Source organism: Coccinella septempunctata, chromosome 6 (genome assembly GCF_907165205.1).
Source record: "Coccinella septempunctata chromosome 6, icCocSept1.1, whole genome shotgun sequence".
In the NCBI taxonomy this organism is placed as follows: domain Eukaryota; kingdom Metazoa; phylum Arthropoda; class Insecta; order Coleoptera; family Coccinellidae; genus Coccinella; species Coccinella septempunctata.
Window position 1 is genome coordinate 26,761,742 of NC_058194.1, and position 17,565 is coordinate 26,779,306.

At 33.5% G+C, this 17,565-nt stretch overlaps 5 protein-coding genes across 6 annotated transcripts in view; 2 read left to right on the forward strand and 3 right to left on the reverse strand.

The window, feature by feature from the left end:
- LOC123314971 (nuclear hormone receptor FTZ-F1 beta) overlaps positions 1–2,496 on the reverse strand; it is a 30,764-nt gene extending 28,268 nt beyond the window's left edge. The window contains exon 1 of the mRNA XM_044900466.1: positions 2,022–2,496. The gene's annotated coding sequence lies outside the window, so the exon portion shown is untranslated. The remainder of the gene's footprint in view (positions 1–2,021) is intronic.
- Positions 2,497–2,644: 148 nt separating this feature from the next.
- LOC123314972 (leukocyte surface antigen CD53-like) lies at positions 2,645–6,080 on the reverse strand. The gene is made up of 4 exons (XM_044900468.1): positions 5,882–6,080; positions 5,305–5,502; positions 5,044–5,217; positions 2,645–4,944 (listed from the first exon to the last, which is right to left on the reverse strand). The coding sequence occupies exons 1-4, from the start codon at positions 5,939–5,941 to the stop codon at positions 4,594–4,596; spliced, it is 783 nt and encodes a 260-aa protein (XP_044756403.1). The 5' UTR covers positions 5,942–6,080; the 3' UTR covers positions 2,645–4,593.
- Positions 6,081–6,235: 155 nt separating this feature from the next.
- Positions 6,236–10,283, forward strand: LOC123315230. Of its 2 annotated transcripts, XM_044900846.1 has the most exons (6): positions 6,237–6,610; positions 6,662–6,846; positions 7,182–7,869; positions 7,981–8,313; positions 8,700–8,823; positions 8,940–10,283. In XM_044900846.1, the coding sequence occupies exons 1-6, from the start codon at positions 6,497–6,499 to the stop codon at positions 9,695–9,697; spliced, it is 2,202 nt and encodes a 733-aa protein (XP_044756781.1). In that variant the 5' UTR covers positions 6,237–6,496; the 3' UTR covers positions 9,698–10,283. The 2 variants fall into 2 exon arrangements, with proteins under 2 accessions (XP_044756780.1, XP_044756781.1); XM_044900845.1 differs by having other exon boundaries at positions 6,236–6,610; positions 7,182–8,313.
- Positions 10,284–11,307: 1,024 nt separating this feature from the next.
- Positions 11,308–12,849, forward strand: LOC123314929 (sorting nexin-12). The gene is made up of 3 exons (XM_044900398.1): positions 11,308–11,701; positions 11,757–11,977; positions 12,075–12,849. Exons 1-3 carry the CDS (start codon positions 11,525–11,527, stop codon positions 12,178–12,180), a joined length of 504 nt encoding a protein of 167 aa, XP_044756333.1. The 5' UTR covers positions 11,308–11,524; the 3' UTR covers positions 12,181–12,849.
- LOC123316012 (cAMP and cAMP-inhibited cGMP 3',5'-cyclic phosphodiesterase 10A-like) lies at positions 12,732–17,347 on the reverse strand. The gene is made up of 11 exons (XM_044901922.1): positions 16,744–17,347; positions 16,409–16,612; positions 15,962–16,242; positions 15,452–15,767; positions 15,214–15,344; positions 14,794–14,906; positions 14,439–14,679; positions 14,218–14,385; positions 13,612–13,876; positions 13,361–13,547; positions 12,732–13,068 (listed from the first exon to the last, which is right to left on the reverse strand). Exons 1-11 carry the CDS (start codon positions 17,000–17,002, stop codon positions 13,002–13,004), a joined length of 2,232 nt encoding a protein of 743 aa, XP_044757857.1. The 5' UTR covers positions 17,003–17,347; the 3' UTR covers positions 12,732–13,001.
- Positions 17,348–17,565: the final 218 nt, after the last annotated feature.

The following is a 17,565-nucleotide window of genomic DNA, read 5'->3' on the forward strand; positions in this document are numbered from 1 at the left end:
AGATGTCCGAATCTTGACTATACATTAGAGTGATCCAGTTGCTCGGCGAATATCATCGATAGGTTCTGTCAAGCCCTGGCATAATAGAGGTCAACTCCGAAGGCCATGGAAATATATATGGAAATAGTGGTGATATTGGGGTCCATAATCCTCTTCTGCACCGAACCATTGAGAGAAAAGTTAATGATGCAGTCCCCACATTGTAAACTGATTCCAGGTTAGAGCAAACAAAATATTTGAGAGTTCTGATCAAAAATTACAGCTTGTTTGAAGCAGCAAAGTCCAATAAATCCTTCTGCCCCAGTACCTGCACATTCATTATACTGTGGTGGTCCCAATAAAATTACTCAATACTTTGTCACTAAACCAGAACAAATATTAAATCTTGAGTTTTTTTAACGTTTACCTGAAGCAAATGTAAACAAATCCATGTCAATTTGACATAACTGACAAAAGTCAGGTTAGAACCGATGACGGACCATTGAACATAGACATATTATTTGTGTTCTGTGATAGACATAGACATAGTTTCTATATCTATGCCATTGAAGAAGAGTTCTATGCATAGACATAGAGACTCTATATCTATGGTTCTATGTCACGGACAGGGGTGGGTAGTGCCGATTCAACTCATAGAGCAAAGCGTGGTGTTTTCGGCCTCGTATCGGTCTTCATGAAATTCATTATGGTTTTTTAAGGCAAATCATCCCGAAAGGGTGGATATCCTGGCCTCCTTTTAATCACTATGCAAACAGGATTCAGTCCTGAGGTGTTTTATTGTTGCCTTCTAGTAAAAATATTGATGAAAATTTGGCTTTTATAAGTCCAAAGTAAGTCTTGAGCAGTGTTTTCCTCTATATCCTGTATTCAGTGTAGAGTAATCGAGCTCCAAACCACAGATTACGGTAGTAATCTGTGTTACAATCTTGGATGGTGATTTACTTTCCAGTGATCTGTTATTTTTTTATTATTGCCAATGGTTCTTAAAATCTGATTGAGGCCAGAAATTAAATAGTATGGAATAATTTTCCTTCAGCACTCATCTTTTCCATTACCGTAGTTTTTTGTCAATGTATGTTCACGCCTTTTCCGAAAAAATTCAGTATGGTGTGCAATGTTTCTAAGGAAGTCTGTTGAGTTACTTTAACCAAGAATTCATACAATTCATACAATCAAAATCTGGATCTGGAATGTATTGCCAAGAATATCTTCACGTTTTCGTAATGTAGTCAAACAAAGCATGGTCCTCGCTTCTGGCCATCATACCGAGCGAGATGTTAATATTTGCAAGCACAATTCCCCAAGGTCATTCGATGAAGACGTCATGAGCAGTCAAGGTGAATGGCCAATTCATAAAATGTGTACTCATTTATGTGCCCTGTTCATGTTGAACGCGAAAACGGTACCACCAATTTTCAGAGAAGGTAGCACCACTAATAGCTTCGAGCTCAACAACTTCTTAACCGCTTCTTACCGGGTTAAGGAGACGGACCTCAATCAGAACCAAATAACTCTAAAAAAACTTATATTCACATTGATAAGAGTCCTGAAGGTATTGTCTATCTTCTGTTGATTGAATAGGCGAAGTAAACATTGAGTCAAGACTACCTAGTCCTAAAATCTAGTGAGTACTCTTCCCAGAAATATTTGAATTTCTATTTATCTCATTATCAAATTCTATCTGATAAATTCATAAGTAATGTATGGACTAATACTCTAATTAACCCAACTGAATAAAAAATATATCCGGTCTTAACTAATAAAATCGAAATACAGAGGATAGACGTCCTTGAGCCGGTCCTGGCAATCACGTGAGTGACCCTTCTCTCGACCTTCAGCGTACGTTGTGCAACTTTTAACCTGGACTGTACCGTGTTATTTTCTAAATTCTCACAGGAATCCTGAATTGAGAGACTTGTCACTCATTTGAACTCTCTCTCGAATGAGGAAACAGGAAACAGCGACATAGCAACAAAATTTGAATACACAACTACCGAATTTCAGAAATAAGAAACACTTACCCTTTATATGATCAAAAAAATTGGCACATTTTTCTTTGGTTCCAAAGGAATTGCTAACATACTCCATTCACTGCTTAAAATGCGAACAAATGTTAAGTAATACTCCTATTAATTTTCGCTTTCACAAAAACAATTTACGTACTTATGGCACACCTCAGTAGAGTTTATTGACACCGTTCTCACTCAGGAGCTCAGGTAATGTTATTTCATTAGGAACTCAAATTCAACTTGAATTTCTACGTTGAAAGAAAATGGAAAGGTGGAGATCTCTTCGGTCTTCGTAATTCCGATCATATAATTCTTCATTCAGAACTGGAAAGCCCAAACTCATCATATTTTCTATAGAAAATAATCAAATTTATACAGATCATACACAATTTCAATGAACCATGATAAAAACAATGGGAATTAAATTTTTCTGCGCTTGCGCCATCTGAATGGAGGGCAGCTTTGACAGTAGACGTGATGGCGGGAGATTATGAAATTTATTTGTGGAATTCTTCGGGTTTTATTGATAACGAACCCAAAGTTAGTTAAGGAATGAATTATATTGACTTTTAATATTACTGAGTGTTGCATAATTGAATCATGCAAAACTCGCTTAAAATAATTAAAGAACGAAATATCTGCATCCATTTTTATTGTGCACAACATAAATACAATAGAGATTCTCTTTATTCATTAAACACTAATAGAAATAGTATTTATGCAATCTATAGAAACAAAATGTTAGATATACTTGGGTTACAACAGAGGTTGTGAACTTATTAAACTAAATGGTTAATAACCTAATTACGTACCACATAATTTGTACTTTGCAAGATATGAACACTGTGCATGCAGGTCTTATTTAATGAAAAAAATAATATAACTTACTCTATGATACAATTGAAATATAAACATTTATTATATTTAGTAATTTATTTTTAATATATTTTTATATGAACATGGTATTGGAATTAGTCAGAACCCAACATTTTAATCTGGAAGAAGTCAACTCAAAAAATAATTTATTGAGTTCATTAATGAGTCTTAGGTAGAATATCAAGACATTTTTTAAGGAAAATAAAGCATTAAAAGAATAAACATGAATAAAAGTATAAATTTCACTAAAAGAAAAACTGCAGAAACCTTTCCTTATAAAAAAATCTTCAAAAAGATTCTTCCACAATAACCATTAAATTTTGACTCAGTCTTGTTGCGTTTCTGAATTTGTACGGGAAGTATTACACATAACTGCATTAACAAAATATATTGTAATAAAGTGTGACTAGCGAATGGTAAATTCGGATAAGTTAGAAGTTAGATTAATAACTAATTGTCTGCAATTAATCATCGATAGCAAAAATAAGTATAATTGTTGATGATAGTAGACACCAACTGCAATCTTAAACATATTTCTTATTCAGGAAAAAAAATTGTACAGTTGAAAAATCCATGAATTTTCAACTTGGAAAGTGAATATTTGTCAATTTTTATACACAGGTTCTTCATTGCACATCTTATAAATCAAGCAATTGTAGTAAGTTAAATTTCAGAAATATTAAGTACAAAAATAGAATTTTCTTAAAAAAAAACGAGTTCAACTCAACTTGTTTCCACATAAATAAGAATTAAGATATGAATAAGGAAAAAAATCATAATCAATCAGCAATATCTACAGTAAAGCTTCAACATTCGAATATAAAAAGGAATTTTGGCACTTGGAAAAAATATTTAGAATGAAAATAGAGAGCATTCAAGAATATGGCTGTTAATACACTACATATACTACAGTATGGCAAAATTCCTTCTGAAATCTTGGTAAATATGGCACACCAATATAATACATATAGTATGGTTTATAAATAGATCTATAAAGTGATAAATTTCTGTATAAACTTATACATAGTTTTCTATTTGGTACAGGTTCAGAAAATAAATTTCTACAAGATCAAATTTTTCAGTATAAATAGGTATACACTGGGACTCTAGCACACTGATAGATATCAAAATTTTTGTAAATATAGGTTCAATTCAATACCAGATCAAATCAAGAATTCATCTCAGACATCAAAATGCAATTCATGGAAAGTGACAGATCAACAACAACAGAAGAAAATTGAGTATGCTTCCATAATTTTAACATTATCTTTCGAAGAATAATCAAAATTGCATACTAACCCCTTTTGTTTCATCATCCAAATCCAAAGTAACCTTAATTATTGATCAAAACCAAATTCAAAACTGAAGTATAGAAGATTGTGAACCTTATTCAACAAAGATTCATACCTGTATACATTGAATATATTTCTTATAATTTAAATAAGTTTATCAAAATCAAAATTTTAGTTTCAGGAATTTGATTATGAATTATTGTTTTTCACAAGTTGAATATTTGAGCTAGAATGAAAATTAGGTATGCCTAAGTATTTTAACACTTCTCTTGTAGAACTGTTAAAATTACATACTAGTTTATCACATTCTTTCCAAATCTACACTTATGAAAAACGTCATTATTTTGTAGGTCAATTTGTAATGAAATGTTTTGAATATTGCAAGAAAACAATCATTCATGGCAAAAAATTGTTTTTTAAGCCTTGAATCTGTTTGCTTTACTGGCCATGTATGCCAGAACTAGAGAGAAGACCAATGCTACCAACTGAATGAATAAAATACTTGCCAGTACACTTAGGATAACATAAGCATTTTCGTTTATTATTGAAATAACACGATCATAACAACCGCGATCATAAATAACATTATAATCAACCCCCCCTCTTATTCTTGGAACAACTATAGCTGTTTGGCAATCTGAAAAAGTGGCCTCAGGACGGCAACAACTTTCGGGAATTTTATAATAATCAGTATGCGATGTTATAGTATAACTGAGCTGCCCATTTCCAGCCCAGTCAGTAGGTTTGTCAGCACCACAGCACTCCAACTATTGAAAGTATAAAATTTTAAAACAATAGTTCTCAAACAATGTGCGTAAATGATATATCAGTAGGTAGGAATATGCTATAAATGGCACATAACTCACCTTTTTTTGAATGGTATCAAAAATCAAAGTTCTATTTGAATTATCTCCATATTCTTGCTCAACAGTCATCTTAATTGATGTATGAATTTGAGTTTCAAGGGACTGAGCATTTGCAGAAGCCCACATTGCTGCAGCCCATTCAACAACACAAACCATCAGTAAAAGAGAGAAGAACTGCAATAAAAAACATCAGAATTAAAAAAATATAATCACATGAAACTATTTATTGAGAACCAGATATTTCAGTACTACAATACTTACAGTGAGTAGCAGGCACTGGCTATTGTTTATCGTTCCATATATTCCAATGAAAGCTACTAGAACCAATACAATTGATGCGATCAGAATTATTGCTACAGAAACAATGAAATTTGTTCTATCTTGTGGTAGGAAAAACTCGGAATTAGCAAGGAGCCAAAAGCAGAATACTGAAAATGCACATCCAAGCAATCCCCAAACCTGAAACAAATTTTCATCATTGTAATAATTCAACATTAAAGCTCAATCTCTGCAAAACATATAACTTCAATTGACCTAGCAAGAATTTACAGATCATTTTCGAAAATAATTTGATGACAAATAACAATATGTTAGCGCTTCATTCGAGATTATTTATAGATATTAACTATTATTCAAGTCATGTATTCAACTATGATATTGGAATACAAAATAAGCGCGATTATACAATCTACGGAGAATGTTGAATGAAATGTGATAGCTACATAAAATCAAATACAGTTTGATATATTTTTGTCCACAATATTATCGAAACTTGATTCAGAAAAATAACTTTAAGGACCCTAATGTTTGAACATTGTGTATTCGAAATTATACTCACTCCAAATAAAATATTGAAAACTATCAATAAGCATTTGACAAGGGCATTGCAAAAACCCATTTTCTACAATCGAACGCTACAGAAACTAATTGCCAACAAATTATTCCAATTATTTACGAATTTACCAGCGGATTATTAACCAATTTATCGTAAATAAAACCATAAAATATACACAAACGCTTCGTGTCAAATTTGACGTTTAAAGAAGTGCGCAACCAGAGATATATTCTATATCTCTGTGCGCAACCGTATCCGTCAAATTTCTGACATAATGTTCTATGGTTTGAAGCCAGAACACAGAATTAACGACAGTTTTGACAGATAATTGTCAAAACTATACTGTCAAACTGTACAATCTCCATCAAAATGAAAAATAAACATTAGCGTTATGAGACGGAAATAGGTGGTCGTAGCTATGTTATCAAAAATGGTGAATTCAAGCGTCTACGGAATTTTGTTGAATAAAATATTTTCGGGCAAATTCTTCTCATTTAGAACTCGCAATCTCCTTGTCAGACAGAGTTGTGTATTCTAAAGAACAAATCTTTTTTTGCTTGAAGCTACAGAACTTTGAAAATTTCGAAAGGCTTTTTCAAGGAAGAAAGCTCATGCACGATGGACCAAGAACAAGATGAGGAATATATAGACAAATCGTCTGAAGTGGGTAAACTCATTATCAGAATTAATCAATTGGAAAGAAGACCTTGCTTAGATAATTCCCTTGGAGAGGTATTACCTGAATAGTTGATAATATCAACATATCCATCAAATATTTTTTAGATATTGGAATCATTCCTACAATCACTCGTTAGGTCAGAAGATTTCTTGAGAAATGGTATATTCAGAATCAATTTTGCTGAATCGGCCCTACTTCTGCAAAGTTCTGCTTCAATATATAGTAGAAAAGTAGATCTTCTATGGGATATGATAAATGAATGTCAGAAGCGCTTGGTATCATTCAAAACGTAAGTTTTGAAAAAGATTTTGCAAGGCAGTATTGTTTAAATTGAATTTAAAGGGTTGTTTACTATGGCTCATTCATTGTTGGCATTTGCATTTTAAATATATCTTTAGGCTTGTAGTCCTTGTTTATATATTAAATACTTCAAACATTTTTCTGCACATGTTCAATCTCTCCACTATCATTACAAAAGCAAAAATTATAATAAAAAATAGTCAATTTTCACATGCATTGAGATTTGAAAGCTACATTGATTTAAGGAAAAAACATTGCAAAAATTTTGCAAGCCTCTCTTGAGCTTGAAGTTATTCAAAATAAAACATAATCCTCATTTTGTAGAGAAGAGAATGAAAAGGAACTCAAAAGAATAGAAGAAAGAGAGGCAAAATATAAGAGAAGAAGGAGACAGTTAGATATATCCAGAAATAAGGATGTACATGTTGAGAAATCAAAATCTTTTCACATAGATTGGGAGGAAGTGAATGATTTTCAGCACTTGCACTTGGAGAAAGATTCCAAATTATATTCAGAATGGTTCAAAAAAATGGTTTTCAAGTGGGACTCGCAACCTACACCAAAAAGCAACAGAAGTCTTGCTGATAAACAAGTACAGTTTCGAAGCCTTGAAAATGCTATCTTTGATCAAGACCAGGATGATGAATTCGTTGTTCACACTTCGAAATTGGAATCAGTAATTGCATTAGAAGAATTGCTCCTGCCTAAACCGACATTCACTGATTTTTCATATAAACTGTATAGTGAATTATACTTGATACCCAAGTTCCTTCAGGAAAATCAACTCAGTTATAAAGATCTTGAAATGCATTCAATAGAAGTGGAAAAATACTTAGAGAAGTACAAGGATCAACATTTTTCAGAACGCATATATGATGAGAGTTACGACAACAATTTCATAATCGACAAAAACAGTCCACAAAAATTGAGGAGAATAAGTGTATCTTCTACAAGTGTTTCTAAACTCCCAGATTTTGATAATATAGATAATATTCAAGTGAAAAAATGCCAGGTAAATTTGTTGAGATTGTCGGTTGTTGACTTGAGTAGATTGTCTGCATCTGTTGATGAACTAAAAAGGTACTGCAGTGAGGGAGAATGTTTTAAATTGCAAAATTTTCAGGAGAACTTCTCAACCGATAGTTCTACTGATTCATCACCTCATGTAACGGGAGAGGTAAATGTAGAAACTAACATTTTTTCTGCAGATAGATCATCAGAATCTTTAGACTGTGAAAATGATAATACATCATATGAAAATGTGGCTTCGTCTTCACATAATGTTCCAACTGATCAGATAACAGAGCAGATACCAATTGACAAATCGGCAGATACATCCTTGAAGTCCGTGGCTAGTGATTCTGATGTATTGGATGAAACTAGAAAAATTGTGAATAGGACTAAATCTGTGGCAATTAAAACCAGGAGAACAAGGGAAAAAATAGAACACTATGAGGTGAGTTTTTCTCGTTTCCTTGCAGAATAACATAACTCTATATTACTAATCTACAAAATTAATCATGGGACAAAAGCTGTCAAGTTAACTTCAAAATATTTGTTGGAACATGAAAAGTCATCAGAAGAAACCATAGAATTCACAGGTTTTTCCTAACTTCACTTTTTATGACTATTGTCGATGATAATTGATTATACTTTCAAAAGGATGTAAAGATAAGACTGTCTCTAAAAGAAATATCTAGCGATAGAGTAGATCTACTGGCTTACTAGTTCATAAAAGAAGCTTAGGACCTACATTTATCATGGCCTTCTACCTAGAGTACGACTTTTAATTTAGTTTGGATCATGATTTTTCATGCAATCAATTCTTATTGTATTTTTCAGATTCCAGAGAAGAGAAGAAGATTATCCAAAGCAGCCCTTAAAAAATTGGCAACTGGTATTACCGTTGATTTGGAAAAGTTCAACTCGTTCTTTGCAAATCATTATCAACCTGAAGAAGGAGAAGGTTGGTATTTTACATTGAAAAGCCTGTTAGCCACCTGTTCAAAGCTTCAAATAGTCATTGAAATGACTAATGCATTGAATCAATTTTATAATGAAGAACTTGTTCTTTGCTTTCAGGTCAAGTGGAAATACAAGAGTTCTCTTTCGACGATCCAATTGATTCCAGCAGTAGAATAGGCATGGATGATGAGCCTCTATCACAACTTTCCGACCATCCGATACTTTCCACGCAGGACAGTGGTTATGAATCTCATTTTCAAGACAATGATACAAGCATTGATAATTTTATTTCACCTACATGTGAATTAGATAAGGTTTTAACAGAGGCGCCTTTAACACAAGAAGCATCTATATCAGAAGATTGCCCAATGATGCCAAACGAACCCCCAAGAGAAAAAACAGCCATATCAGAAGATTGTACAGATAATGAAGAGGTACCTTTGTATCAAAGGGTGTATGAATGGAAGCAATACATGTCCGACAAGTTCAAAAACTTGAAAACCGCAGATTTCAATATTCATGAGTATGGTTCAAATATCATGGAGAACTTCGAAGAAGGTCGTCCACAGAAGTTCAGTAATATAGTTAGAGGAAAATCGGCAGCGGAAGTCACCCGATATTTTATTTCTGCCTTGCAGCTGGCCAACACCAGTAACGTGGAGATCCAAGGTGTACAAAGTGGTAAACTATCGAATGAGACATTCGAATTGAAGTTGATCAGCAAGGAACGATACTATGATCGTTTGAAAGATTACATGGCTCCGTCTGAACAAGACTATCATAAGCGATTGAGCACCGCACACAGAATAAGTAAAAAACGTTCAGTTCCCGGTTTCGGCAAATCCAGTGAACCTAAATATAGTAAACTTAAGTAGAGTTAATTTATATTTTTCAAATTGAAGAGGGAATTATTTTTATTACTGTTGATGTTTTCAAAGTTTGCATTTAGTTTATATGTCTTAAGTGAAAAATAAAAGCAGTGAGTAGTGAACCAGATGAAAATGTAGAAAAAGGACACAATATTCATTGTTGTGTCCCTTTTCTTTCTCGAAGCTCGGCTTCTCTTCATGCTCAGTATTTAAAGAACTTGTTTGACATTTTTTTTCAAAATCAATGGAATGTTGATGTTAGGCTTGTTTGTTTCTTCGTTTTAACATCCATTAATATAGGTTACCTAACGTGGAGATGAATTCAGGTGATGATAACTAGTTGTTTTAATATTGAGCTATATGGGTTGAAAATTGTTTGATCCACTTCTCTTTGATTGTAATGTTCTACTTATGGACTTTATAATTTTTTCAGAATTTGTATTCTATCAGTGTTTTTATTCGATATTTTCTAAGGTAAATTGAGATTAAATGGATGACCTAATAGATACTGTCTCCAAGGAAATATTGAGTAAAGTTTCAGATAGTGGTTAATCTTTTTTAGTCCAAGATGCACTGTGATAAGTAAAATGTATTTCCAGAGAAATCAATAAAGTTGTCTCTGGTATTTCTAAAGTACAAGATTAGAGGTGATGCCCAGATATTTTATAACTTCCAAATTTCCGAGAACTCTTACCCAGTGTTTAATTTGTTATTATCCGATGGAAATAGTATTAAACTTTATACTTCTAAGTTAAAACTCTTCACCCTATGGTTGAAAAGGGTTCATGATTGAATGTACGTTTATACTTCTAAGTTCAAAAATCTTCTGTAACTATTACTTTTAGTAATGTACACTTCAAATAACCCATAGTAGGTTTAATGAATCAACTGTTCTACTTTTATCTTCTCGTAAATGTAAAAATGTCCATAATACGAATGTAAATATGTTGATGGATATCATATTCGTTGTAGAATAATGATACCAAGATTCTAACAAAGATCATACATTGTCTAGGTAGTTGATTTTTGTAAGCAAAAGTTTTGTATTAAAATTTCCATGGTGAATTTTATAGTTTTCTTTAGAATTGCTTTTGGTTCGCGATTTCTTATTTTCTATTTTTCATGTCCTAATCATTTGTGTTCTAAAGGCCCATCACAGAACACAAATAATAGGCCCATTTTCATTATTGGCAGTGCCTGGTGACGGACATGGAAGTCCATGGGAGACCGTATTCGAGAGTCTACTCTGTAATATGTGGGGAGTCGTTAGACAACGGTTCTCGAATTCTATTGGATACGAATAATCACACAGTTTTTATAATTGGTTTATATATTTTTTCTGTGCTTGATTACTTTCCGCATGCGCTCATGCGGTATAACGACTGAGTTAACGACTTTCGAGAAATGCGCCCTTATATATGCAATTAATTAGAATTATCGGGTTCAATACAGTATAATATAGTGTTTTTTATCATTGTCGTTTAAAACGCCAGTCAATTTACAAAAGATGTACATATTTATTTCTTTTTATAAATCTAAATACAATTTGTTCATATTTTCAAACAGGATCTCCGATTGTCATCTGATGTCATAGAAATGATATTGAATAATTGTCAAATTAGAAACGTCAGAAATGAAATGGTGTTGTCCGTAATCGTTTGTGTTTTGTTGAAGTGAAAACCCGATATTTCGGAAGTTCCGATGAGATAATTACTTGGGATGCTTCTTTTTATTTCTAAAATATTCAGTTAGAATTGTTGTCATCGGAGAAGCTTCGTGAACACTTCATTTACATTCTTGCCCCCAAACGAACTTTGTTTCTTTCTAAGAATCATGATGGCTGAGTCAGATGCAACTGTAGAAGCTACTAGAAGATTGAATGTGAAGAAGCAAACTTTAGATGATGCTTACGCAGCACCTGCAAATTTTCTTGAGATTGATGTTCTGGATCCTGTTACAACAATTGGCGTTGGCAAGAAAAGATTTACAGATTATGAAGTCAAAATGAGAGTAAGTTTATCCACCCCCTTTATAATCCAATTAGCTAATATTTTCTCGGTTTCAGACCAACTTACCTGTATTCAAAATTAAGGAATCTAGTGTGAGAAGAAGATATAGTGATTTTGAGTGGCTAAGAAATGAATTAGAACGGGATAGCAAAATAGTAGTACCACCGTTACCTGGTAAAGCTTGGAAAAGGCAGTTGCCCTTCAGGGGAGACGATGGTATTTTTGAGGAAGACTTCATTGAAGAACGTAGGAAAGGATTGGAAGTTTTCATTAATAAGTGAGTAATTTTAATCACTAAAGATTTTTATTTTTGAATCTGTGCAAACATGTTTCATTATCATAAAATGAGATACATTTCTTTTTCAAATTTACAGGATTGCTGGACACCCACTTGCCCAAAATGAACGTTGTTTGCATATGTTCTTACAAGAACAACAAATTGACAAAAATTATGTCCCAGGTAAAATACGCAATACGTAAACCTAACTGATATTAACTTGAACAACTTTGTTTTTCCTTATTTTACTTTTAAATGCATAAGTACTGATTTGAAAGTAATAGGTTATCAAATATTTGCAAAATCTCTGTTGGCAATTATAAGTAATAACTGAATTGATGTGTCCATTTTTCATGACCATGAAAAAGAGTTATGATTTTTATATACTGTTTTTATGTAAGGGAGGTCATTGAGATTTGGATATTTAGGTATAAAAACATTTATTGAAGGAATTATTTGCACGACACTCATTAATCTTGAAGAAGTTTTGCTCATAAAATCATTTAGTTTCTTATTTTTATCTACTGAGTATTTGCTCCATTTCGTTTTTTATCTATTTCACATAATGGGCAAAAGTTTGAAATTTGTTGCAATTTATTAGGCAAAATTTACAGAGGTTCTATATTTATACAAATTGCCTTTGAATCTCGATTGTTCACTAGAAAAGAAGGATATTTGAGAAAATTATTTCTTACACATTTAATATGTCAAACATACTTGTTCAGAAAAATTTCTCCTAGTATAGCAACAAAAAATTATTTTTGGGATATATTCTATTCCTTGCTTTATTATAATAATAATTGTAAAGTATATTTAAGGTATTATAGATCCAGAATTCATGTTTTACTGCTCTAATAAATTTATTTATATCACACTTCTCTTTCTGCTCCATGTAAATAAAAATGTCCACCTTTAAACCTCGGGTAGAACATATATCTGCCACCATATAAATAATGTTCCTTCAAGCTGTAAGAAGACAGTGGAACAGTATTTCGGAGGATGGAATTAAAAACAATTCAACTAGTTAACCATTTTCCTTAATTTTTCTTTGCCTAGACTGGATAATATCTTGCCAAGCAGATTGCAATAACCTGAAAATGAGAAAAATAATGAAAGGTGTCACTAATAGGATCTTAACTTCAAAAGTTCTGAGGAATTGTTAAAACTGTTGGTTAGCATGGGTCAGACCAACTTTTATACACATACTGGTTCTAAGAAACGCTTTTCCTGCCCTACAGTAATATGATAATCTATGGTAACCAACAATTTCAATAATTCGTTAGAGTGTTGAAGCAAAGATCCTCTTAACACACTTTTATGAGTCCTTTTTACTGAAAATTCGAAATTGTTTGCTACAAACAAAAAGCAAAATCCTAGAATCACCTGCATTCTGTGTTCAGTTCATAAGTGTTAGGCAAAATGGTTTTGAGCATTTCTGTTGCTGGTACAACAATTACAGAAATGAATTGTATCTGATCTTCTGGAACCAAGTTCTCCTTATCTCTGTCCATCATTGATAAGGGTATAATACCCATTTTTTTCTCTTGATCTCCTTGGTCGTAAAACTCCCCTGTCAAAGTCTCAGTGATAAGGAACGTCTAAACAGAACTTATTTTGTCCCTCGGAAAACTTACGATAAACGTTTTCGGTAATCCGTTTTGCCACAGAAAAGGGTTTACATTGACCTGACAAATCGCACACGGTCATCATCAGTCCCTTCAATAGACTTTTATGGATCGTATTCGTAATTTCGTAAGAGTGATCGTTTATGGTAGTGAACAGAATTTTTCTGTTCTTGAAATGCTGCTGAAGATCAGTTGAAAGAATGGCTTCCTTGATCTCTTCAAGAAACGATTTGTTGTTTCTCTTATTGTGCTGGAATATGTCGTATTTCTGAAAACATTATTTCATAGATATCATATTTTATTGACTAGAAAGTATTAGTATATTATCTTGGTAAGTATGAACTATTGACTTACAATATCGCCCTTCTGAATGAAAGAAGTCTTTGTGAGATAGATCCCAATAGTTTATCAATATTAGATTCTGATTTAATTAGTTCAAGAGGTGAAACTTCGGATCGAAAACAATTATTTTATCTGAGGAAATATTCGATTTGATAACCAATATTCAATTTTAGAAAGTTTATTTGATGTTGAAAAGTGGTGGGATCATTTATATAAATGTGAACATACAGGGGGTGCATATGTTATCCAAAAATCATCAGTCCCTCAAAAGGAAGATGCATTTACCTCAATCAACTTAACCGTTACCAAATAGTGATAGTTCTCCCAAGGGGAATCATTATATAACTGGTATAAGTTATCATTGGTGAGAATCAAAAAGTTATTTGTACATCCCCCATGGTCTATATCGTGACAAATCGATGAAATCAGCAGGGCTTTGATCTGCAAAACAGGGTTAGTCTAGATTGAAAAGGATGAATGGTAACTCCATATACCTCCATGGGAGAGAACAAACGAAGATTCCTCTTCAGAATATTATACATGCAGTGCATGAAGTTGAAGGCATGCTCAAAGTTGTGATAAGGATTATTCCTGTACAGCCTTCTGGCAACCAGCATGAAATTCATCAAATTATTGTAGTTGATGTCGTTGTCGTTTCCGCTCACATCTTTAATCATATGTGCAGCCAAAAAGGGCGCGTGTTGCATAATTTCATCCGGTATATACCATCTGAAACTTCACAAGAACGACCGAATTTAATGTTCAAACATCGAAAAATCTGGTTGTACGCCAATATTATTTGCACCTGAAGAGGAAAGTTGAGCTTTCAGATAGAAGATTTTCACTTACTCTAAGAAATGAGAAGGTGTAACTATTTTCGCATGTTTGGCATAATGACGCTCATGTTTGCACGGAACAAGTAGCAGATTTAGCATTCTTTCATGAATCTTGTTTAGCAGCTCCTGAAATATGTTATAAAATCCAAAATGGTTTTACTTTGTAACAATTTTAAGAATGAGTTGAGTTTTATTCTTATTATTATTATTATTTCACTTAGATGAAATCCAAGCTGCATTTCTCGGAAAAAATAACGAAATATGCCCAAAATAGATATGAGATTTTCACAGCGTTATGATTTTCAGGAATAAAATGCTTTTCAAAAAGTGTCAGCAAAGAGTATCAACTCTTGGATATTCTTTGCTATCAATGGGGGGGTGCTGATCTCTCTTATTCTCTTATCCAATCGACTGAAAATAATTTCCAACTCACCAGTTTATTCGACTTCTCCAGCAAGGTGTTGTATTGCAAACTACAAGAAGCGTAAGATCCGAAGACTTTCAAGATAGCTTCGTCGTTCTTCGTGAAGTAACCGTACCGTTTATTTAGTAGTTTTACGATGCCTGGAAGTCGAAAATTATCCTAATTTGCATAAACTAGACACTGGCCGTAGGACGGAAATTGAATTTTCGCAGGTAAAATAAAAAACTTTTTCATAACTCAGACCTACCCAAGAGACCTCTATTACCCATTATGGGCATGCATAGTATAGACTTGATGGTTTTACCCCTTCGTAGTTCGGGCTCGTTATTTATCCTAGGGTCTTTGGATGGATCTTTGACGTTGATTGTATAGCCGGATTTCGCAACCATGGTCAAAATACCTCTGTCTTTCACCAGCGGTTTCAACTTCTGTTTTTTCTTGATGAGTTGATATTGGTATTCATCTAAACCTTCTTCGTAAGCATCAGCGGTCATTTCTTCCTCATCCTTATTGATAACGTAGAAAGAGCCTCTGCTTACGTCAATCGTTTCTTTGGATAAAGCCTGGATGGGAAAATAGTTTCTACATCGATATAATTTCTACATTTAAGACAGAACTGCTTCAATGGCGATCACTGTCTTGTCGCAAATTGACTTATTTGTGTCCTCAGCAGTTTTGTCTTCAATGCAGCGCATACATTTTACGCTAGGAATCAAGTCCAGCTCCCAAAAAGTTCTCTAATTTCGATAAAACTCACGACCAAGTTAGTCAACATCTTGGTGGTAGTTATGGTAGCCTCGTAATAAGACTTTGTTATGTTCAACAGTTGGTTGTGTAGAACTTCCTGCTTCCTCATGGCTACACTCTGCATGTTTTGGTGTATTGCAGCACCCATCCATCCCGATAAAACTATAACGGTTTTTAGCTCAGCCTTGCCGAAAGGTTCGTCGTATTGCGACCTTATACACTCGAAAACTGCTAAACAATCCCCGTCTAGCGTCACCACCGGCACGCACAGAACAGATTCTGCTATGAGATCTACAAAAATCATACGTTTTCCAAGAATTCAAACATGTCCAACCCGACACCAGAGATTGAATCATTCTGCTACGATTTATATAAATCGGGAGACTAGAATAAGGTGCCTTATTTATGATTTGAATAAACCTAACTAATGTGCGAGAAAATGTCTAGAATTGCTCACTGTGGAATCCAGTACCCATAGGAAATCGAGGATCTTCCTTAATATCCTCAACCAAGACGTATTCTCTATTGAAAGCCACATGAGCAGCTATTGTTTTGCCTTCTTCTATTTGAAAACGATAATGTGAAGGTATTATAATAAGCTGTTGTTTTGTTAAAACATATATCTCTTCAGATCCTTCGTCAACAACGTACACGCATACTCCTGAAACAGATAAACTTTCCGAAATATATCCGCTGATGAAAAAAAGACCTATTGGCTCCTCATTTTAATAATTATAACAGTCACAAAGTGACGCGACTGATGTATATTTCGTTATTTTGAGAATTATATACCTATTGAACCTGTAGTATTTTTCAAAATGTCTGCAGCTTCTAGCAATAACAAGTGTAAATCAGGATTAGTACAAGAGTAATCGGTCAACCCTTCCAAACTGATGCTGCTTATTTCGCTAGAATATCTTTTGACTAAATCCTTCTTATCATCTTGTCTCGAGGCTCTAAGTCTATTCGTAGCTTTGCTATTGTAAGGTGCAATGAAATTTTTTATTGAGAAGGTTTTGGGAAACAATCGTTTATATTTCTTTCTCAACATTTTCGTATTTCGAGGGAGTATTGGAATGACAGCTTGTGACAAATGTAATAAATTTCGTAAAGGTTTTTTGCAACAATCGCTCTTAAATTCGAACCTAATTTGAGTTATAATGGCCGAAAAAGCAAAGCGTTTTGAATGGAACAAAAACTAAACATTCTTTTTCAAAAGCCCGATATGCTGCGCTCGATACTGTTCTTGCCTCAACATCAAACAATCACATTTATTGAGATGCCTTTATCCATTAATTCAAATGTACTGAATCCGACCCTGCTCGTTTTTATCACGAAGGTGGTGAAGTTTTTTTATTTCAAAGTTGGCTACATTGAAATCTATGGTTCGTGAATTGTGGTTATGATTTCGGAACTGCTTTCGTGTGTCTGTGTCTACTCTGTTATCTGTGGTCTGTGTCTCTCCCATTCCTTTTTCAACGAGTTGTTACCACGTGAGGAGCTTAGCTAAGCTAAAAAGTAATAAGCATGAGGGATCCCTGTAGAGAAGGTAATTTTTTTAATAGTAATTTAATAAATCTGTATGCCCTTCTATACTTATACCAATTTTGTTAT

Bases quoted from the DNA above. Each gene is read 5' to 3' on its own strand.
- LOC123314972 (XM_044900468.1), bottom strand. From the start codon at position 5,941: ATGGGTTTTTGCAATGCCCTTGTCAAATGCTTATTGATAGTTTTCAAT. The intron at 5,218-5,304 runs GTAAGTATTGTA...TTTTTATTGCAG, and splicing joins GCCAGTGCCTGCTACTCACT to TTCTTCTCTCTTTTACTGAT. The intron at 4,945-5,043 runs GTGAGTTATGTG...TACTTTCAATAG, and splicing joins TTGATACCATTCAAAAAAAG to TTGGAGTGCTGTGGTGCTGA.
- LOC123315230 (XM_044900845.1), top strand. From the start codon at position 6,497: ATGGACCAAGAACAAGATGAGGAATATATAGACAAATCGTCTGAAGTG. The intron at 6,611-6,661 runs GTATTACCTGAA...AATATTTTTTAG, and splicing joins TAGATAATTCCCTTGGAGAG to ATATTGGAATCATTCCTACA. The intron at 8,824-8,939 runs GTTGGTATTTTA...CTTTGCTTTCAG, and splicing joins TCAACCTGAAGAAGGAGAAG to GTCAAGTGGAAATACAAGAG.
- LOC123314929 (XM_044900398.1), top strand. From the start codon at position 11,525: ATGATGGCTGAGTCAGATGCAACTGTAGAAGCTACTAGAAGATTGAAT. The intron at 11,702-11,756 runs GTAAGTTTATCC...TCTCGGTTTCAG, and splicing joins ATTATGAAGTCAAAATGAGA to ACCAACTTACCTGTATTCAA. The intron at 11,978-12,074 runs GTGAGTAATTTT...TCAAATTTACAG, and splicing joins TTGGAAGTTTTCATTAATAA to GATTGCTGGACACCCACTTG.
- LOC123316012 (XM_044901922.1), bottom strand. From the start codon at position 17,002: ATGTTGAGAAAGAAATATAAACGATTGTTTCCCAAAACCTTCTCAATA. The intron at 16,243-16,408 runs GTGAGCAATTCT...TGATTTTTGTAG, and splicing joins TATGGGTACTGGATTCCACA to ATCTCATAGCAGAATCTGTT. The intron at 13,877-14,217 runs TCCTTTTGAGGG...ATGAAATAATGT, and splicing joins TGATTGAGGTAAATGCATCT to TTTCAGAAATACGACATATT.